Source organism: Protomyctophum bolini (genome assembly GCF_963924005.1).
Source record: "Protomyctophum bolini genome assembly, chromosome: 4".
NCBI classification, from domain to species: Eukaryota; Metazoa; Chordata; class Actinopteri; order Myctophiformes; family Myctophidae; genus Protomyctophum; species Protomyctophum bolini.
This window is the reverse complement of record NC_137865.1, coordinates 30842987-30865850: the sequence shown is the minus strand read 5'-3', so window position 1 is coordinate 30865850 and position 22864 is coordinate 30842987. Positions and strand designations below refer to the sequence as shown.

The window sequence follows — 22864 nt, the reverse complement described above, 5'->3', positions numbered from 1 at the left end:
TTGATTGATTGACTAACAAGTTTAGGAAACAGTACAGCCTTACAGTTTACAGAAGCTATGATAAAGGGATATAACACAGAAAGCGGGCTTGTTTCCATTGTAGTCCTTTCCACTCAATTCATCAAGATATACAATATATACATTACATTACAGTGCTTAAGTAAAAGTACAAAAGTATTGGCTTCATTCATGCATCCATCTTCAACCCGCTTATCCGTAGTCGGGTCGTGGAGGCAGACTTGGTCTGCCCCGGGGTCTCCTCCCAGTGGGACGTGCCTCGAGGACCTCCCCAGGGAGATGCCCGAGAGGCATCCTAACCAGATGCCCGAACCACCTAAGCTGGTTCCTTTCCAAGTGATGGCTATTAGACATTGACATTAGTATTGGCTTCAAAACTACTTGTCGCGTATTGAGGAAGTGTGTTGTTTGACTCTCTGGGGGCAAGAAAGACAATAGGGGACAGTATAATTTGAGGACAGCCATATTTTTAGGTCTGTTTTAAAAGTGGATGGGGAATCAAGACTTTTAATGGCTGTTGGTAGGGCCTTTCACAATTTGGTGGCAGAGTGATACATTGTATTTTATCCCATGTCTGGGCCAGATCCAGGGGCAGATTAGCTAGTTTACTATCAATCCGCTCAAATATTAAACTCTCTACAACCTTCGAGGTGGAACAAAGGATGGAAACAGGATAAAACAAAGTGCTGAATGTCAAATGTCAGTGTCACAGATTGGCACAGCAACTTTGGGTACATATCCTGCTGTGGCAGGATACGGCCACCAGATGTCATTATAGGATTGTTTGACACCAGATTGAGCTACACATTTATTTTCTGTTTTTCTGTTGTAGAGAATATCACTTTATTTTATTTTCATTTATATGATAAAATGTATTAAGACAAATACGCAATCTGAAAACCTATGAGTGTCTGCTTAAGGTGAGACACCCCAGGTGAAATCATGATTTTTCTTTTTTTTTTTTTTTTTTGCTATTTTGCTTCCTAAACATGTTTTCTTTCAAACTAAAGCAAAATACACATTAAAAATACAGATTTAGATGTTTAGTTGGATAGTTTATTTTAGCCAATGACAGCTCGTTTTTCGGGGTGAAAAGCCACCATCTCTATTTTCATGATTGGTTGTTGGTACAAAGGAAGTGACCATATTTGGATCAGACCACAGTCAGCTTGAGGTCCAGACCTTTCCAATGATATATGCCATTATATGTTGTTGCCAAGGTTTGGATGAGATATTTTGTCTCAAAATAGTGGCTTCAAATAAAACGTTTTGGAATTTTACAATACAAATCTTTAAAGGCCGTTTTCTCAAAATGAGTTTTCCTCATACTTGGGACAAAGAATCTCCACTTCAGTTGAACTCACATACACGAAACTTTCCAGTCTTATTCCTAACTATATTCCGCAGACATTTACACATGGATTTGTTGATATATCATTCACAGCCTGATTTACATCACATTTTATACCAAAAAAATGCCGAAAATTGGGTTTTTTATGCCTGTTGACACTATTTTCTGATTTGTGGAGTGATAATTAGAGATATCAAAAATCCCATGTGTAATTTTCTTTGTCTCTAATGTGTCAACAAAATGAAATGATAATTTTGAACCTGGCTTTATCCGATCTTCAGATTTATCGTCCCGAAATGTATGCAAATTAGCGCATATAATGCCTAATTTGCATATTTAAACATATAATTTCAGAAAACTTGTAATACAAAAAATCTTAGTTTTAATATAAGTAATCAACTGGAGAAGTTTCATTGTGATAGCTATTATTTAACTTTTTTTCCCTATTCACCTGGGGTGTCTCGCCTTAATATGACTGAGAGATCTGCAAGGAGAAAGTAAACCATAAGTTATATAAATGGGAGGAATGAGAGGATCCCTTTGGTTTACAAAATTGAGGTTCATTCCACACACATAGCTGTCATGTTTCTCGCTGTTTGGTGTTACATAAAAACAGGTCCCCCAGTGTCCAAACATTTCTACATTCTTCTGATTCCTGCTGCTGTGTCCCTGAGGGGCGTGAGAAAACTAGTGGTGGAGTATATCACTAGTTCAATCAGTGGTGAGACCCTGGGAGATGAGATGCCGAGCCAATAGCCTATGGTGTTTTTTGTTATTGTCTCGAGCTGAACTATAGGACTTGTTAGGTGCTAGAAAACAGGGGGAATAATAACAAAGAAATAGTGAGGACAACATTTTGCGTTCTCATCTAAGATAGCCCACAATGATTTGGTTGAAAGGGCATGTTTAAAAGGAGCATGTGGTCCTATAGCCTACTCACTAAGATTCACTGTGTGCAGTGCATGTACCAAAAGCCAATAAAAGTTAAACAGCCTTTTGTCTGTAATTCTGGAAATAACATCCAATGAGTCACATTAATCTGTAGGTGCATCGATGTCAGGAATGACGGGCCGGGTATACGAAGGTTTTGTGGCAACAATTGCATGATTATTACAGTGTAGCAGGCATGACTCATGGATAAGGATAGGTTGGTATGGGTAGGTGGGGGGGTTAGGAAGGCCTGAGCTAAAAAATCAGGTGCTCTTTTATAGATGTGTATAATATCTCACCATCTCATTCCTTTCTATCCTGTTAAAGCAGAACCAGTCATGTCTGGTTCATTAGATATAATCACTATAACAGCACAATGGAGCATCCCCTCCACTGATTGTTAACTCTGTGACCTCTCGTTGTCTATGTCTGTGTGCAGAAAACAAGAGGCCTGGATCTACACAGCCTCCCATAGAGCAGTGGTTCTCAAACTATTTCATGTCATGGACCCCCCGATTGACATTTATCAGCCTGCGGACCCCCTATTTGAAAAGACATGCCAGGGACCCCCATAATAGAATATATTTTTTACGGCTCTAGCAGTGATGGGTCATTTGGCTGGGGAGTGGGGACCCCTGGAACTCCCTCAAGGACCCCTGGGGGTCCCTGGACCCCATGCACTTTGAGAACCACTGTCATAGAGGTATCATGGAACGATGAGACTCCTGTGTGTCTGCTAGATCTGTTTAGTAATAGTGAAACACCTGGATGTGCCATTATCGCCCCAGAAATACTCACATTGTTGACCGTAACGGAAGATTTCTCTCTCTCTCTCTCTCTCTCTCTTTCTCTCTATCCCTTCCCACACGAATGTGTATGTGTATGTGTATGCTAGTAGGCCTACCCGCTCATTGAGGTGCGGTTGAGGGACTAATTAAAAGCGTGTCTAATTATTCTTAATTGTCATCGCTGTAGGAGAGCCATGTCAGGGCAGCCAATTGTGTGTGTGTGTGTGTGTGTGTGTGTGTGTGTGTGTGTGTGTGTACGTGTACGTGCGTGCATGCATGCGTGACCTGTGTGTGTTTATGTGGTGTAAGTGGGCGCCCTCAGAGGCTGAGGGTTGCTTTCTAACATAATAAGCAGATCAGAGATGAGAGGACATGAGCAACATGAGGAAAAAGTGAAGCGTTGTGTGGAGTGGAGGGGGAGACTGCACCACTGTGTGTGTGTGTGTGTGTGTGTGTGTGTGTGTGTGTGTGTGTGTGTGTGTGTGTGTGTGTGTGTGTGTGTGTGTGTGTGTGTGTGTGTGTGTGTGTGTGTGTGTGTGTGTGTGTGTGTGTGTGTGTGTGTGTGTGTGTGTGTGTGTGTGTGTGTGTGTGTGTGTGTGTGTGTGTGTGTGTGTGCGTGTGTGTGTGTGTTTGGGGGGATGCTTTGGGGCTGTTTCCAAAGCAGTGAAACATGACTACCCCTGTTTACCCCATCCCTCGCACACACACACACACACACACACACACACACACACACACACACACACACACACACACACACACACTCATCTGGTTCCATGTGGGGTTGTGGCATGGCTCCCCTCCAGACTCCAGACCGGGTTTTAGATGATTACCAAAAGAGGGTCTTCAGGAATCAACCCCACTCAACACTGCGGGTAGAGAGAGAGGGAGAGAGAGAGAGAGAGAGATTCTTTTTTTTTTCATGAAAGGAGAAGAACACAAGGGAAGAAGAGAAAGGAAACTATCATCTCAGGATTCTCCAACTGAAATGGACATAAATGTGGGACATTGACCAGATAGGCTACTCTACTGCGCGCAGCAGTTTTCACGGAGTTATAACTTACCTGCGACTCAATTCTGACACCTGAAGTTTTTTTTGTTGTTGTTGCTGTTTTTATCGTTGGCTTTATTTCCTTTTTGTTCCTTCCATCATCAGGCACAATGTATTATTTGACTAGGAAGATAAATAGATAAGAAGGGGCCATCATCCGTGCCTTTGTGACCAAGAAGTGAAGTGAAAGTGCCCCGGGGGGGAACTGCAGAGCTTTGTGACCCTACACTGCGTCCATCCAGATGTTTCGTGTTTCCCCGCCGTGCTCTTAGCCTCTTTGACAAGAGGAAAACCCACGGAGGAACATCCTGAACTTAGCCATGTTAAGTAATTGAACCGGACTCAACAGGAACGCGCTAAACAAACAATGCGGATGATGATCATTTGGAAATTATTTCTCAGTGGCAGTGCTCACCTACTGTTTTGTGCAGTCTGAAATTATACTGACAATACTACTGAAAACATTTCGTAGTAGAGCGTTGTTCTACACTTTGTGGAGAATGGAGACTGTCAAACACAAAGCTCTCTTGCTCCTGGTGGAGATACATTTGTGCGTCCTGTGGAATGTTCCACTGTGTGTGCAAGGAAATCCAAGTAGCAGGAGCCACGACAATGGTAGGTTGGGTTCATTCATGGTTCTTCTGCAGTGCAGTAGCCTATAGGAGACGTTTACTTTAACACAGCTATAGTATATGGCCCCCAGCCAGCCCCCCACACAGTGGGCTATATACTTTATTGATAGGGGTCTTCAAAGTTTTTCAGGCCAAGGGCCCCTTAGCAGAGGGAGAAGATATTGAGAGAAACCTCCATGCAACTTGATAAGAGGCTTTATATTTATACCGGTATAGCTCACCTTATATATAGCTGCTTGTCTGTGACCGTTGAGAGATGACTTTAGGGTTGATTCCCACTCCAAGTCATGCTGCAGCTTTGATGGCAATTGATGGCTTTGATGGCAATACATCAACCGGGTAACAAAGTATATTTACAAGGCTACTTAAGTAAAATGTTTAGGTAGTCTACTTTTACTTCACTGGATTGTTTCAAATTCTTTATATATACTTCCACTACAATTATTTGAAAACTTTAGATACTTTAACTTTTTGTATAGATTTATTTTAGACCTATTTAATTTAAACGTTGCATGGTTTCTGAAAATAGCAGATCTACAAGCTCACAATGTGGGCTTAACATTTTTATACATTTTGTCTGTCCGTCCGTCTGTGTACAGCTAATCTCTGGCACTGTTAACCCGGTTGATGCCAAATTTTGCACACACACACTCCCTGGATGCCAACAATGAACCTCTGCCCCAGAACGGCCTGTTATAGCACCACCAGGAGGCCCACTTGAAAAACACTTTTTTATATTACTCCTCCAGATTCTGCTAAAAATCCCGCAAATCGTTACACACTATCTCTATAGTCATGTGTTCAAGACGGATCTGTCCGATATTTCATATTATTCCATCTTAATTGGCTAACATTGGCTTTCAAAGTTTGCAGGATTGGCCCGTTTTGAACAAAACGCCTCAAATCATGAACGCAGTGTGCAATTTACGTGAAATCTTTCACAGACTTTCCTATTATAGGCTGAGGAATATATCCCACCCTTTTCACATTGGCCTTTTGGATTTTATTTGCAAAACAAAATGCCTCAAATCATCCAATTGCCATCCAAGGTAGTACAAAAGTCACCCTTTTCACATTGGCTATGATAGGACCACCAGGAAAGACCGGTTTGGTTGAATGGCTCTAGAGAGACTGTGTACCAATATGCGTGTTTGAACAAAATCTGTACGTGTACAAAGCGGCCTCCTGGTGGCGCTATAAGAGGTCAATGTGAAAAACGTGGGGCAGAGGTTCAACTGTGGCATTCAGGGAGTGTGTGTGCAGAGTATGGCTGCGATCAAGCCAACGGTGCCAGAGATTAGCTGTCCACAGACGGATGGACGGACACACACACGGACGGACGGACAGAGTGCAAAACATATTCTCTCCCCATGACTTCGGCCTGGTGGAGACCACAATTGTCTCTTGGGACTTTTTTGTGTTATGCTTTTAGCCTAAATGTCAGTCTGACCTCGTGCTGTTTACATTTATGTCTAATAAAGTATTCAATCAGTCAATGTAATTGTATGGCTGTGTGTGTGCGTGTGCGTGTATTATTGTGATTTCTGTGAGATCTAAGTGGCTACACTTTGTCTCCCCTCAGTGATTGACCTCCTGGCCACTCTAAACATGACCCACCCGATAAAGGGCGTGTCCAGAACGCACGGCGGCGAGGCAGATCCCGGAGCCGTGGTATACAAGCTCCGCCCCAGGGCGCCACACCTGAGCCTTCCTCGCCAGCACTCTCACTTCCTCCAGTCTATCCTTCGAGGAAGCATGGGGTTCCACCTGGTGGCACGGCAGGCGTCGCACTCCAGTTCCAGCCTGCTTTCTCTCTCCTCCTCCTCGTCCCCTGTTCTCCTCCTCCTGTCCTCCACCCTGGACGACACCCTACGTCTGGACTATCTGGAAGGGAGAGGGGGGGGAGCCCATCAGGGCCTCGGCAGCCTGCTCTTTCCCGGGGGAAACCCCTTCTCTGGAGGAGAGTGGGTGCAACTGGCCTTGGCATTGGAGCCTGATAGACTGGCTTTGTTCGTGGACTGTCGAGAGGCCGTGGCTATACAGAGGACAGGAGAGGAGAGACTGAATATTGACTTACCTCTGGACCTCGTAATCACACTGGCAAGCACACCAGGCGAGAGTGACAGCAAGTTTGTTGTAAGTATATGTGGACCTCCCATCCTCGCACTCTTTTAAGCCCACTCCACACCAATGAGTTGCCATGCAACGCCTTGCAACATGCACCTACTTGCAACCATGATCCCCACCCCAATGGCAGTTGCAAGGAGTTGCATTGGTGTGCTTGACCATAAACTGTTTTGTTGCAATGAGTTGCATCGGTGCGGTTTGGCCTTTACCCTCGCTCTCACTTGTAATATTAATACCGCTTGACATAAAGGACGGTATTACCATTTTCCACATATGGGTCCCCTATAGTTCAATTCCACAGATTTCGGTTTCATGCTGATTTTAGACGTCATAGCCTTCCATAGTTATTTAGTAAATAACTAGTAAAATTACCACTTTAGCTGGCAATGGTAGGCAGGCCAAAGTTACCATTTTGAGAATTGTTTATAGAAGAGTTAAGTTTCTGTAGTCTTGTTGTACGTAAATAGATCAAAAAAGACAATCCTATCCAGCCTTTGTGTTATGGCACACTGGAGCAAGATTTAAGTGTGTTTCATGTGTGTAAATAATACATTTATGTATTAGTGTGTGTGTGTGTGTGTGTGTGTGTGTGGGTTTGCGTCCAGTTCATGCATCTGTATATGCTTTTCTCTTTACTTACGCACGCAGGGATATGTGAAGACAGCGGAGATATCCAGCAGAGCGTATCTCAGACGGCCATGGCACTGTGCCAACGTTACAGGTATGGGGATGATTTATCAGCGTTAAATCATGTACCACGCTCTGTGCTCCGAGGGGGATATAAAAGGGAAATATATATGTGTATTTGACGTGACATTCTCATGCACACAGGTGCAGCCAGGACCAAAAGGAAACATTTGGATGAGATAAAGCGAGACATGTTCTCATTATGGTCAATAAACTCCTACATGAGACAGATAAAGAGACACTTATAAAAGTCCACTGATGTTCGTTTCAGTCAGATATTTGAAGACTTGGACCCAAGAGAGTTTTATGTTGTGATTGTTTGAATGATATACTTTATGCTGGTGCCGTTTCCTCTGAGTTTCCTCTGAGTGATTGTTTTGTGATGTTACGTGCATGTTTGTGGGCTTGCATGTGTGTGAAAGAGTGTGTGTGTATGTGTGTGCCTCCATGCAGGTGTTTCTGTGCATGTTTGTGTGTGCATATGCGTGTGCATGCATATGCATGTGTTTCTGGTATCCTGCTGTTTGGGGATTTCCGGCTGTGGTGGGAGTTTACGCCGCAGGCTGCCGCTGTTGGAGACGGCTCTATCTTCATCTCCTTCTCTCCTCCTCCTTTCCCGTGTTTCCCCTTCACTGCTGCCCCATGTGGATTTCTTCTCTCAAGGTTGTCTAGTATTAAGAGATTAATGCAGTGAGTTTTGAAAGCTACTGTAAATTATGGATCAGGCATTTTGACCACACTGGTGTTTGTGTGGGTGAGAGGCTTGTCAGGAATAACAGCATGTAATACTAATCCTCGTTCAGTGTTTGGCATTAACCAGCGTTTCAGGATATCCAAAAGTGTGTTGTGACTGTGAGCTGTTCTTACTGGGTCACAGTCATAGTAGAACAGCTTTACTGTAGAGCAGTGGTTTTCAACCCTTTTCATATGAAGGCCCATATTATTTATTCGGCATTTGATGAGATCTTTAGTCTCTCAAATCCAAAACGTAGAATATTCTGTTATAATTTGATTAGATTTTGTCCAAAATTCCATGCTATATTGATGTTGGTACCATTAGGAGAGATAACAGGCAAACGTTTATCAAAAATAACGATTATTCTACATTCTCTAATTGTGTAGAGTCTACACTGTAGACTACTAGACTTCTTGTAAATTAAGTAATACAGATGTTTAACAATAATGTAACTCTTGAGAGTGTAAAATGTTTTATTTCACACTCAACGGTTAAAGATCTAATAAGGGTCCATTTAGTTACTAAGGTCACATTCTCACCACAGAGCTTTGCTGCGATTAAAACGCATCCTGCTGCGCATTGTCAGAAAGTGCGCTTCGTTTGGCAGGTGTGAAGGCTCATTCGAATCCTAATGCGCAGCAAAGAACCGCATTTTACTCCGAGCAAAAACGGGGGTTTCGCTTCGCTTCCAATCGCACTTGATTACGATTCGGTGCAGGTGTGAATGCAATCCGCAGTAAATAAAGCTAGTGAACACAGTTGGAGACGGAGAAGGCATATTTTACGCAGCGCAAAGATGTCCCGTTACCGTGGATAGACGTGGTCGAATGACGAGAGTGGAGACTGAAGCCCTGATCGAAAGGAGAAGAGTACATTAATCAATTGCTTAAGAAAACACAAACACTGCAGTGCAGTGTAATAGAATTATAGCCTACAGAATATTCTGTCTGTCTGTCTGTGCGTGCCGTAAACATGGAGTGCTGTCACTGTGTGGGGACTAGTGGGGGGTAGGAACTTTCATCTCGATAAACTTGTAAACATTTTGCGCTGCTGTCTGTGTTATATCAGTGCGGCTCAGCGCTGTGCCTCCATGCCTTTTAATACTCTATGCTCCATGCCCAAAAGAACAGTGCGTGGCTGCGTGCTTATAGTGAGAGAGAGGGGGGGGGGGGGGGGGGGGCAGTCCCAGACGGCACGACACATAATGCACGTTATGAGTATAATTTTATCACCATAGATTTATCATTTCACTGTGTAGGCTAGTTTATGAATGTAACACATTGATAAAGGTCCTGCGTTTGAAAAATTGCTGCGGATCATGACAGTGTGAAGGCAAACCGTAGCCAATTAAATATGCAAGAATCCCATTTCTCCTCCCATACGCATTCGAGTCTACCGAAGTATTAGGTGAGAATGCGACCTTACTCTCCATTTAGCTGGGGACCACCTGAACCCTCTCAAGGACTACTGGTGGTCCCCAGACCACTGGTTGAAAACCACTTATAGAGTCAAATTGACTGTGCGCATGGGTTACGTCATATATTGGGTACATATGCTCATTCTCTAATGCCAAATGTATGCTTCAACAAAAGTATTGTGTGACATGTTGCATTCTGGCCAATCACAATTTGCGTCCGCACCTTCGTTTTCAATGTTTGTGTTCATACAATGTTTGTCTTTACACAAACCCTCAAAGCTGTACATAGGAGGGGCTAGTGCCCCTCAAGAAACAATTGAAAGAAAAAATAATCACATTGACACTTGAAAATACAGCATTTTGTCGTATGAAACTTTTCTTTGCCAAAGCATAACTTTAGGCTTCCCTGAAATTTGAACCCGGTGGCGGAAACACCCTGGTTGACCTTTTTTATCTGTGCTTGTTTTTCTTAGATCATATCTATGGGCTCACCCTAGATGGAAACTCCCCAAAAAGATAGTTTGTTTATTCTTTGTTAGCTCGAGTGTTACTTATTTACAGTTATTTTCCGTCTGAATGTTTGCTTAGATCAGAATGTGTGTTTTTTTTAATTACTTTCAGTGATAGTTGAAGGGTTTCTCAGACGATGACCCCTCCTACTTCCTACTTCCTCCTCATCAGTGTTGATTTCGTTAACTAAAGCTATGACGAAAAATGTTCGTCGACTAATGTTTTTCACTGGTGAGTGAGTAGAACTAAGACTAAAACTGTTGACAATTTCGTCAACAAATAATAACTAGACTAAAATGTTCAGGAGAGACTAGTGGAAAAGAGATCCAGTAGATCTAAAAGACAAGTCATGTAAATGCTTGGTTGCATGCTGACAATAGCAGATCTACAAGCTCACAATGCGTCGCATCACGGCGCGTTGTGAGCTATTAGATCGGCTATTTTCAGCATGCAACCAAGTCTAAAATCAGCCATTATGGCCTGCCAAAATACATTTTAGTCGACTAAATCAACTGTACTATAGATTTACTCGACTAAGATCTTGTGATATTTAATTTGACTAAAACAAGACTAACACAAACATTGCAGATGACTAAAATATGACTGTCTAAAACTAAATTCAATTGTATTCTAAATAAAAATGGCTGTCAAAATCAATCACTACGTCCTTATCGTCATATAGACTTTCTGCCTCCGTCTGGCTCGACGCCCGCCCTTGGCCCAGATTCCAGGGATGACGACGGCAGTCGAGTGTTTCAGGAGGACATTAAACCACAAGCCCCCCATGGGTCTGGACTGGACCAGCCCAGCCATTATCCACAGGAGGCCCAGAGAGACCAGCCCCAGAGAGGTGTGGTTCTGCTGGGGCCTCCCGGATCCCCTCAGGGGGCGAAGTCTGTGTCTCAGGCCCAGGGAGAAGAGAGACTGCATGGACTGGAGCAGAGGCTGGAGGAGATGGCTGTCATGTTGGACATGGTGAAAGCTCAGGTATATTCTGGATTTAGAATACACTGTGTACTATAGGCATGTAACGATACACTCAACTCACGATACGATATGTACCACGATCTGAGGTTCACCATACGATTTTTCATGATATTTTAAACACAAAACTATTTTCCAGAAAAATGACCGAAAAATATATTTTTTAATGATTTATCTTCCCCCCCTGAGCTTTTTTCACAATTTTTATTCAACTACATTGCAAAAGTAGCATTACTTTGCATGTAAAAGTATTAATTTAAACTGTAAACATGCTTTCTTGTTTAGAACCTATAGCTCGAGATGTAAAAAAATAATCACACCCGTGTAAACTGAGTGGTGCAACTCCCCTATCCCCCCCCTATCTCTCTCTCTCTCTCTATCTCTCTCTCTCTCTCTCTCTCTCTCTCTCTCATTAGCAGGCAACAGTGCAGCACTATCTCTCTGTGTTTCTGGCACAACAGCGCCCCTACTGGTACTCATAGTCATATACTGCATGCTCATAGTCACATAGGTAGGTTAACGTCACATAGGTGAATAGGTGAACATGGGTATTGCTGTTCCTTGGAGTGGTTGCACCACTCAAAAAAGCTTTCTTTGATGGCATATAGGATAGATGTAGACCTAATGAGCATCAGCTGTGTGTAGCTCCCCTCTGCAGGCTTCTATACTGAAAGTTACATGCCTACTGTGTACGTTTGACTTGATATAACCGAGGGAAAATAGAAATATAAGATTATTTGAGATTAGAGTCATAAATAACCATATAAAATGCTATAATTAGACCCTCCAGAAAAACACGGGCAAAAATCCTTGATTATGTGGGCTAAAATCCTTTATTTAGCGATGAAATATGCAGGTGTTTATGTGATTTTATGATGAAAACAATTGACCTGTGCATAATCTGTGCCGATTATGCGGTAAATTATGCAATCTCATAAACGAGGGTCTTAATAATAGCCTATTTGAATATGATATTAGCAGTGGAGATCCCATCAATGTCCCTAGGCTGGAAAGCCTAAAGAAACACATGCTGAGATTAATGTCTCGCCTAATGTTTCGCCTTTATTTTATACTTTTTATGGAGGGACAGACAGTAGCCTTACAGGAAATGGGGAGAGAGATGGGGGGAAGACATGCAGTGAGGGCCGTCGGGATCGGGAGTTGAACCCGTGGCACACTGCCAGACTGGATTACCAGCCAAGGTGCCTGGACCGCTGAGCCACGGCCCAGTGTTGATTACCTTTGATTGTCTTTTTTTCTTTCCTTTAAAGTATTAAAACCGTCTTAAAAAGTCCTTAAATTGTCACTTAAGTTTTATCTGGGGATCCCCCAAAAATCCTGTCGGGTCCCGGCCCACAGGTTGAGAACCACTGTTCTAGATGTGGAGACAAAGGCAGAGGTCCCGTACAAGGTGCAAGTTATCAACCAGCTGAAGCTCCTAATTTGATGTGACCTACTTATCTGTTGCTGTGAGAACATTTGTTTCAGTAGCACTGATGATAGTCAAGCACAGAAAAGTCTGCTGCTTTTGAATTCACATACTGGTATTATTGATATTGGAGCAATATGTGTCACAGAATACTTTGTGGCTTTCCAGCACAGGGACATTGGTATGTCTTATCTTATAGGTCTTCTGTAGGCCTACCGAAGCACCCCCAGACAACCTTTTCATTCCCCAAGTATTACCACACAGGGACACACAGTGTCGACTCTTGACTGTATGATATATGATCTGGCACCATTGTGTGTTTGGTTTTGTGTATAGAACACGGAGCTCCAGTCACGTGTGCAGTACCTGGAGGGGTGTGAGTGTGTGAGGCGGCAACACTGTCTGTGGGAGGGCACGGAGGTGGAGGACGGCCAGCGCTGGAGGACTCACCTGAACTCTGTGTGCACCTGCACGTCGGGACAGGTCACCTGTGAAGCTAGCATCACGGGTAAGCACACCGTCAGCTCTGTCTCTCTGTCTGTCTCTCTCGGGTGCATGTGTTTGGTCCGTCGTACTAACAGAGTCCGACGCCCTACCCAAAACCCAACCCTAAACCTAACCCCACATTAGGGCAACAAGGGGTGCCCCCTTGTTGCCCCTGGAAGAAATTTTCAAAAAAGAAAGGGCATGAAGTGTGACATTTCCATAATTACATGCAGTAATTCTTAACCCTATTCCATCACATTCAAGGGCCTTTGGACAGAAATGAGACAGACTCCAGTGACTTTAGACTAGAGCACTGCAGAGGGCAGGGACACACTGTGTGTGTGTGTGTGTGTGTGTGTGTGTGTGTGTGTGTGTGTGTGTGTGTGTGTGTCCAGCTGGTGCTCGTTGACTGTCGTTAATGTCAAGGCAATTATGTTTATGCACTGTCAAATAGGTCTACATCTATTCTAAGGTAGGACATACCTGTATATCATGACATATTATCATGCTAATTACTGTGCACAAATGTATACATAAATGTTCGTGTTTGAGCACAAAATGCATTTTGAGAACTCACAAATGTTTTGCACGCTGTGCGGCCCCGCACACACAATCATTCTACAGTTTTGAGTGTGTTGAATACCCCTGGCCTAATGCCTGTTGGACTGTTAGTATATCTAGCAAACGTATGCATCCCACCTCTCTCACTGTCACCCACGTAAATGCACAGACACGGCGAAACATTGGCTACGTTTACATGAGCAGTTAAATCCCCTTTTCATTCCGAATAGAAGTTCAATCCTATTAAACGTTGTTATGTAAACACCTACAAAAACTTACATCCGAATGAAAACGCTCAATGCGATTTCCAAACCATTCCGATGTCACTGGCCGGATTACTCCGATGTTCAATGCGATTGAAAGAAAATTGGACTCATGTATACACTGCTTCGGATGTAAGTTCATTCTGGTTTTTCTGAGCATGCTCATTTCCATTGCGCTCCAACTCCAAGGCGCTCATATCCAAGGCGCGCCGAGGAGTTTGCACATAGAGTGCGTTATTTCTTGCATTTTGCAGCTCCGAAATCCCCCCCAAAAAAACGTGGAGCAGGCTGCAGCATGCAGTGATGATTGATGATCCCCCTGGTCTGTGAGTGTTCAAAGATCCAACCGTCCCGAGTTGATCATGATCACTGATCATTTTCAAATTATATAGTGCATCAGGGACTCACAGAAAGACAGTGGAGAGAGAACGCAATGCCGTCAGCCCGCGCACGCGCACACACGCACGCACACACACACACACACACACACACACACACACACACACACACACACACACACACACACACACACACACACACACACACACACACACACACACACACAGTCCCAAGAATACGCTATTACTGTATGTGGGGCACATTGTCAGCCTGTAGATCAGCTCTTACTTACACAATGTATGCCTATACGTGCATTGTGCAAAGACGAAGCACAAATATATCCAATAGCCTTGTGAGGCGTGCAGCGAAAAGTTGATAAATGCTTTTTGATTGATTGATTGAAATATTTATTAACAGTTTGCAGAATTACAGTAGTACATTTCAAGCACAAACTCAATACAAAGACTGTTAACTGTGAGTGGACGACCCAATTAAGCATTACACTTGTTTACAACAGGGTCCACATTGCGATGTTTTACTGCTTCGTGTGTGACTGTGTGTGTGTGTGTGTGTGTGCGCGTTCTCTCTCTCCCTCTCTCTCTCTCTCTGGTCCAGTGCTTACAGCGAGCGAGAGATGAAATGATGGGATTTCAAAGTATATGGTCTTTCGTCTGTAGGCTAATGTATTGTTGAGACATAGGCTACTGAATGAACTGCCTATATTTTATGTGTCAAACAGATGCCGTAGTTTCAGGTGAAATAACATGTGTCATGGCTTATATCACACCGATGGCAACGTCCATGTAAACATTCGTTCGGAATGACCATTTCCCATGTAAACTCGCAGCAAAAAACATTACATCGGATGTATTTTATTCGGAAGTATTTATTCGGAATGATCACCCTTCATGTAAACGTAGCCAATGACACACACTCAGTCACCTCACTCACTCATTCACTCTCAGTCTTAACATCACCCATTACAATCAACGGATTGATGCAGACTGACCGTGAGCAAAACATGAAACCAATCCCACATTCGACCGATGTTTGAAGTAGCTAGTTTGCAGATGGCCGCTGCTGCTCTCCAAGACCCCTGTCTGTCTAGCCCCTGTCATAATGGAGGTGTGTGTCTGGCCCTGAGCTCCGACCCCATGGGGTTTCGCTGCTCCTGTCCCCCCAACACCAAGGGACCAGTGTGTCACAGGCAGCTGAGACAGGTATCCCTATGCCAGAGTCGTGGATTAGTCAGTAGAGTGTACGTTACTGTATGTACTGGACAACTGTCCACTCGGTAGAAAATAGAGTAGACACTTACTGTATTAGATTAGACTGAAGTGTGTGTGTGTGTGTGTGTGTGTGTGTGTGTGTGTGTGTGTGTGTGTGTGTGTGTGTGTGTGTGTGTGTGTGTGTGTGTGTGTGTGTGTGTGTGTGTGTGTGTGTGTGTGTGTGTGTGTGTGTGTGTGTGTGTGTGTGTGTGTGTGTGTGTGTGTGTGTGTGTGTGTGTGTGTGTGTGTGTGTGTGTGTGTGTGACTGTGACTGTGACTGTGACTGTGTGTGTGTGTATGTATTTTACAGTGTGTGTTATTTGTAGTTTTGAGGAAATTGCTTATTGTGTGTTTGGTTACCTGACAGGTCTCCAGAACATTTGAAATTCTTGAGGTGGGTCACAATCACAATAGAATAAAGAGGGTCTGTGCCTTTAAGGTTTGTGTTTGTTTGCCGTAGTGTTGGTAGTGCATTGTCGCCTCTCAGTTATGTGTTTGTACTCGCTTGATTATTTTGCTCTATGTTCTGAAATAATGGTTTTCAACTCTGGTCCTGGGTACTACACAGTATTGATTTTGACAGCAAATTTAGTTTTCAGTTTTAGTCATAGTCTCTTGAATAGTTTTCATTTAGTTTTTGTCACATTTTAGTCACCTGGAGTGTTTTAGTGTTAAATCTAGTTTTAGTCGACTAAATCTACAGTTGATTTAGTCGACTAACATTTTTGGCGGGCCTTGATGCCATCATAATGACAGATTTGACACTTTACACTCACAATGCGTCATAGCGTGACAGGTTGTGAGCTTGTAGATCTGCTATTTTCAACATGCAACCAAGTGTAAAATGACTTACACTGGATCTCTCCACTAGTCCCTTCCTAACATTTTAGTCTAGTTTTTACTTGTTGATAAAATTGTCAATATATTTAGTCTAGTTTTAGTCGTAATTTAGTTTCTATTTAGGTTTTGTCAGTAAAAAAAGGTACATTTTTCATCATAGTATTAGTCGACAAACTCAACACTGGTACTACAGCAGGCTTGGAATTACAATCACATTCTAGCAGGTAATAAACGGCATTGATATGCTTGTCTCACGGCTATGTCAGTCCTTGATTAGACAGTTAGAAGGAAATACATCAGGCTTTCCAGGATAAGAGTTGCGAACCATTGAACTGAAAGTTTGCTGTTCCTGCTGCTGTGATAGCTGTGTTACTTAAGTTGTGAATTGTGTTAACTGCTTGTCCTGTGGCGGTGCTTGCTTATAGGCTGTAGGGTAGTTTTAGCTTGCTGTATTGGGCAAGCCCAATAGCAGTGCTTAGTTGCTTTTGTCCTTTGTATTGTGTAGAGCTGCACAATCAATGAATCATAAGTGAAATGTCCAAATGAAAAATAGAATCGCACTCATGTGAAGTGAAGGGCGCCCACTGTATTTATATCGGCCACATGACGTAATTTAGTGACCTATACAAACATTAAAGTCCATAGACTTGGCTGGCAAACGAGTGCTCTAAACAAACATTACAAATCCCATGGATTTGCTGGCATGACGTATCTTCATGCATTGGAGAGGCAATAGCGCCTTTCGTTATACTTTGCAATGCACAAACTATACCAAGGTTATTCTAAAATTGCAATCTTAAAACGGGGATGAAAAAGATTATACCACAATCGTGCAGCCCTATTTCCCGTACCGCTTGCCCTTAAGACATTGTCTCAGTTTTGTTGGGGATAAAACTGGGTAAGAGGCCCTTGTATCTCCTCCTCCCTCCCTACTTACTCCTAGGCATGTTGGGAGCCAATGCCAGAGAACAACAGCTGTCAGGCTGCTGGGTGGCCATTTCACCACCGCTGGGCTTTTAACCCTGTTTCTGGCCTCTGTGAAGACTTCTACTGTACTGGAAACAGCAGCAGCAACAACTTCCCGTCGCTGAGCGCCTGCAGCGCCCAGTGCGTGTTGGGAGCGTGTTGCTTTCGCAAGCCCAAGCAAGGCCGCCGCCAGGACAACGACGGCCGATACGCATACAACATTTCCAATGTGGATGGGACACTCGTGGAGGAGGCGTATTCGGCTGACAACTGGTACGACAACATCGAGCTGAACCTGACCGAGCTGGAAGAGGATGTCGTCGGGATACACGGCAGCAGAAAGAAGCATTTGGAGTAAGGCTGCACAATATACCGTTATCGTATCGATGTCGAGGTATGAACATGCGTAATATCAGTATCGCAAAAAAGGCAACGGTATCGCGATATCGATATGTCGTCGATATATCGTTCACTTCTAAGCCAGCAACATCCCTCTGTGTTAGCCTGTGACTGTGTGTAGTTGTTGTTAGTTGTTAGCCCTGGTCCAGCTCTGGTTAGCGAACTAACACACTTTTTGGAATAAGTTTTCAATGTTGCAACATGTAAAATATAGACAATGACATTTTAACGGTAATATCGTATCGATATCGCAATATTTGGCATAGATACCGAGATATGACATTTTGTCCATATCGTGCATGCAGCCCTAATTTGGAGGCACAGCGAGAGCGCCACTCAGGGGCAGCAGACGACTGCAGCAGCCGGGAGGAGTTCACTTACGCCTGTGAACACCTGTCCCTGACGCAGTGCCAGGCGCGGGTGGCGAGGGAGCTCCCCAGGAGGCGGGAGGAGGCTGCCGAAGGAGTGAGCTTCTCCCGTGGCAGGACGTGTGCTGAAGTGAGCTGTAGTAGCCATGAAGGTTGCGGCTGCCCGTCTCGCCGCCGCCGCCATCGCCTCCGGAAGTACGGGGAAAGGTTCAGGCAGGGCTGCGGCGAAGAGTGCGTGTGCACGCGCGGCGGAGTGGACTGCGCGTGTGCCACACACCACCTGACCCAGCGCAAAGAGATCAGGGATCTCACGCTGAGAGAGAGGAAGTCATACCAGCGGGCGATCAGGAGACTCCGTGCCAGACCAGGTACACAACACACAGCTCGAATCCACTTGCTCTGTTTTCACATAAACAAAACTAGTCGTTTTATGTAAATTATAATTGTGTGTGTGTGTGTGTGTGTGTGTGTGTGTGTGTGTGTGTGTGTAGCTGTGTGGGAGGGCTTTGCCCAGATGAGAGCTGAGTTCTCCCCTCAGGCTGGCAGTGATGCCTACTTCCTCCCCTGGCATCGCCACTTTCTGCGGCTGGTGGAGCGCGAGCTGCAGGTTAGTGTTGATTTCGTCGACTATGACGAAAGACATTTTAGCCGTCAAAATCGACTGTACTTAGTCGACTAAATTCAAATATGATGTCCAAAAATCAACACTATACCGCAGGCGTTGTCGTCGTGCCAGCTGGCGGTTCCCTATTTTGAGTGGACTGTGGACGCCGGCTCCATGCGCTCCTCAGCCGCCTGGCAGGCGGGGCTGTTCGGAGGGGACGGGGACCCGAGGGCAGCAGGGTGTGTCCTCCAGCATCCTTTCCAAGGCTGGACCGCCCGCTCCCACTGGTCCCCTTGTCTCAGACGAAGATTCAACTCCACGGTTTGGACTTTTTGACTTGCACTTAAATAATTTTATTACTAAGCCGGGTATTGCATTTACTCACTCTGTGCTCTCTATACCACTGGTTCCCAAACAGTGGGTCGGGACCCATTTTGGGTCGCGGACACATTGCCACATTTTAATTATTACCATTTCAAAACATTCCCCAAAAAAACTTCATGAATTAAAAACAAAATTCAATGTTTTTTATCCAGTAATTTCATGAAGAAATCAAAATTCCATAAATTTTAAAACAAATGTTTAAGAAGTAGTGAAAATAGCCGATCTACAAGATCACAATGAGACACGAAGCAACACGTCATGAGCTTGTAGATCTGCTATTTTCACTGTTTGGGAACTTTGGGTCCCGGGCAAACATCTAATTTCTCTTTTAGGTCACTGGCTAAAAAGTGTGGGAACCACTGCTCTATACTTCTACCTAGCTTTTAGCTCCTCTTGTTCTCAAATTTATTTTTTGTTCGCCGTTGCCAGCAACATGCTTCTCTGTGGTCCTATCCTATTTTTTCCATTGTTCTCCTCAGGTGTGGCTGCCAGATGCTGTGACCTTGCAGGCGGTTATGAATCAGGGCGACTTCCAGCTGCTCTCCCAGTCATTGCAGGCCTTCTCTGGTCTTTTCCAGCTGTGGGTAGGCGGCCACATGGCCTCTCCTCTCGCTGCCTACGACCCTCTTTACCTCTCGCACGTGGCATTCATGGACAAACTGTGGACCCAGTGGCAGGAGAAACATCAGCGGATGGACTGGGCGAAGAATAGCTACGAATACAAGCAGGGTCCTAGAGGCAGCCATGCTCCGGTCGACAGCCGTTACCCTGAAACAAAGAGGCGCGTGAAAATGAAACCGTTCGACGTCACCCCCGACCACGTCATGTTGTTGTCGTCGCAGTGCGTGGTTTACGTGCCCATAACCATCGGCGCACCGTGCAATGTGACGACCTTCGAGAAACCCCCTCAAAGGAGTGACAGCACGGACGACCGCATCTTACAGAGACGTCGCATCGAGGGATGCTCTTTTGACCCCAGCGGCTATGACCGCGGTGGCTTCGACCGCAGCGGCTGGAACAGGAGGGGCTTCGGCACGGACGGCTTGAACCGCGACCTGATCGACGGAGAGGGATACGACGTGTCGGGTTTCAACCGCTACGGGGTGAATCGCTCCAACATCACGTGGTTCGGGATGAGTTGGGACGGGGCATTTGAGAACAAGGAGGACGGCGGAAGCAGAGACAGAGATGAACGGAGGGACGTAGTAGAGCCAGACGAGGCCATGTCGGAGGTCTTCGGTGACGCAGGCTATAGTGTCTATGGTTTCGATCCGTTTGGGCTGGACCGGAGCGGTTTCGACGCGTTCGGCTTTCGACCCGACGGCTACGACAAAGACGGCTGCAACTGGTTTTTCGACGGGCCGCACTACATGCGCTTCTATTTCCACACGCTGCAACAGCTGATGGCGACCGGCACCGGAGCTCTGAAGCGAATCGCACGCACCTGCCCTCCAATCACCTCCCTTCCCCGATACTGGGCCACCCAGGAATGGATGGCTCTCGACCCTGAGCAGAGCAGTGCCCTGATCGGTCAACTCGAGCAGGAACGGATAGAGCAAAAGTGGGCTGATGATAGTGACAAATCTACAACAGCGACTCCTCCAATTAAATGGAATGCGTGGCTGCCAATCACACCTGACTACAGGTATTCCTATATGAGGGTATTTCACCAATCACACCTGACTACAGGTATTCCTATATGAGGGTATTTCACCAATCACACCTGACTACAGGTATTCCTATCCAATCACACCTGACTACAGGTATTCCTATATCAGGGCCAATCACACCTGACTACAGGTATTCCTATATGAGGGTATATCACACCTGACTACAGGTATTCCTATATGAGGGTATTTCATGTATCACAATTAGGGATGCACTGATATACCGGCCACATAGCGGTATCAGACGATATTTGCAGCTATCGCTCAAAATCTGTTATTTTAAACATCGGTAATTTCCATATCGGTGCGTCCCTAATCGCAATACATGAAATAGTGGTTGGTGAGCTTGTAATCTGTGTAAACCACAACATCAACGGTCTTTTTGCTTACGTACATTTCCTTCTTCCCGTACGTCGTAGGCTGTGCTTTAAACTCCACTGGTTCAGCGGCTGTCCTCTTGGCTCACCTCCCGTCACCTGCCCCGACCTCTGCAGCCAGGCCCGTTGTCCCGGTTACCCCGAGGCCGCGTGCCACGTGCACAACTGCGGCTCATGTTTCACAGAGTGGCTGGATCCGACTACGGGGAGCCATTTAATATGCAACGGCTGGTAACCCTCTTGGACGACTACAGCACACGGAGATATACAAACACTTTGAACGCGAACAAGAAGAGAAGTGGGGGAGATCAGCCGGTCCGGTCCTTCAGTTGCACTTCGGTGATCGGCAGAGTTGTGGGAAGAAGTTCACAGACTTGAGATGAAACATTGGAAAAAATGATGAGGCAGATATGGATTAAAATTAAATAATAAGATTTAAAGTAAGGCAAATACATAATTTGGGATATAATTATATAACATAGCTTATATTTGACTCCCCCCCCCGCACTGGTGTCTCCGTTTGCACCTCCACGTTAGCATGCTGTAATGTACAACTTTCCGGTCTTACCTTACCTTCCTTTGATCCTGGGTCCCCCATGCAGGCGGTGAAATCTTTACTGCTGATCCAATTGACCATATGCACACCGTGGCCATCTTGCCATATAAGTTAATGGCATTGGGTTAACTAGGTACAATTTGACAGCCCATACATCCAAACAGAAAATTCCTATTGTATTAAACAACATTAAACTCATTAACATTGCAGCTGTACGAAATGTTTGAATTATCCTCTTTCTATCTGTGATATCTAAGTGCTTGTTTCATAAAGATCCACTGTAGACATTATGAGATACTGACTGTGCTGGCATGTGATTATTTTGCAACACTTACTGTCAGTGAATGTTGCAGTTTGGAAGTGCTTGTTGAATATCACTGAATGGCCCATGCATACCACCTGTTTTGAATTTGCATGTAATGCAGGAGGCAACAGGACGTTGCTTTACTGAAAACGAGTGCTTCCAAACTCTGACTGCAAAATGGCAATAGTTCCTGCGCTTGTTTAGTGGAGAAATTACATTTGGACCTTCAGGCTGTACCACTTGCCAACCACATTTAGATTCCACAGTATTTCAATTTCTCAGTAGAAGAGCAGGGAGACCAAATACCACAGCAGTTGTGTTAGTTACTGTATGTTGTATTACGTTACATATTTTAATCCTCTTTGTGCTGGATAGCATATGGTCTTCAGCAAACTCCAATGCAGTCTCTCTTGCAGTCTTTCTGCCCAATGCTGCACTTGGCTCCAGGTCCACCCAAGCTCTTTAATTTCTTTCTCTACAGATCTTCTCTTTGGGTCTCCCTCGTTTTCCTTTTCCAGATGGTGTCCATCTCATGGCTACTACCCTTGGGATGGCATGCACTTCAATTCTGCAAACATGTCCAATCCACTTCCGCCTTCTGAACGTGAACACGTTTGACAGTTGGAGTCAGGTCTGTTCTCCTGTAAAGGGTTTCATTTGAGACTGTTGTGGGCCAGAATAACCTCAGTATTGTCCCAAGAAATACGTCTAGCTTGTGACAGTCTGTGTCACTTTTCATGTTGTATAAATCCATTAAAACCTGAGGACGATTCTACAAATGTCTTTTAAATCTACTTTTCAGTGGTGCTCAAACCTTTTCAT

General features: G+C 44.6%; 2 protein-coding genes across 2 annotated transcripts in view; both read left to right on the top strand.

The window, feature by feature from the left end:
* The first annotated feature begins 3976 nt into the window (after positions 1-3976).
* The window catches only part of kcp (kielin cysteine rich BMP regulator), a 69100-nt gene continuing 50212 nt past the window's right edge, over positions 3977-22864 (top strand). The window contains exons 1-5 of the mRNA XM_080761081.1: positions 3977-4753; positions 6353-6906; positions 7546-7618; positions 10930-11234; positions 12997-13168. Coding sequence (XP_080617207.1) covers positions 4639-4753; positions 6353-6906; positions 7546-7618; positions 10930-11234; positions 12997-13168 — 1219 coding nt within the window. The 5' untranslated portion in view covers positions 3977-4638. The remainder of the gene's footprint in view (positions 4754-6352; positions 6907-7545; positions 7619-10929; positions 11235-12996; positions 13169-22864) is intronic.
* On the top strand, positions 16687-21874 carry LOC308313781 (uncharacterized protein). The gene is made up of 6 exons (XM_080761082.1): positions 16687-17737; positions 18088-18518; positions 18642-18757; positions 18869-19075; positions 19618-20783; positions 21225-21874. Exons 1-6 carry the CDS (start codon positions 17376-17378, stop codon positions 21415-21417), a joined length of 2475 nt encoding a protein of 824 aa, XP_080617208.1. The 5' UTR covers positions 16687-17375; the 3' UTR covers positions 21418-21874.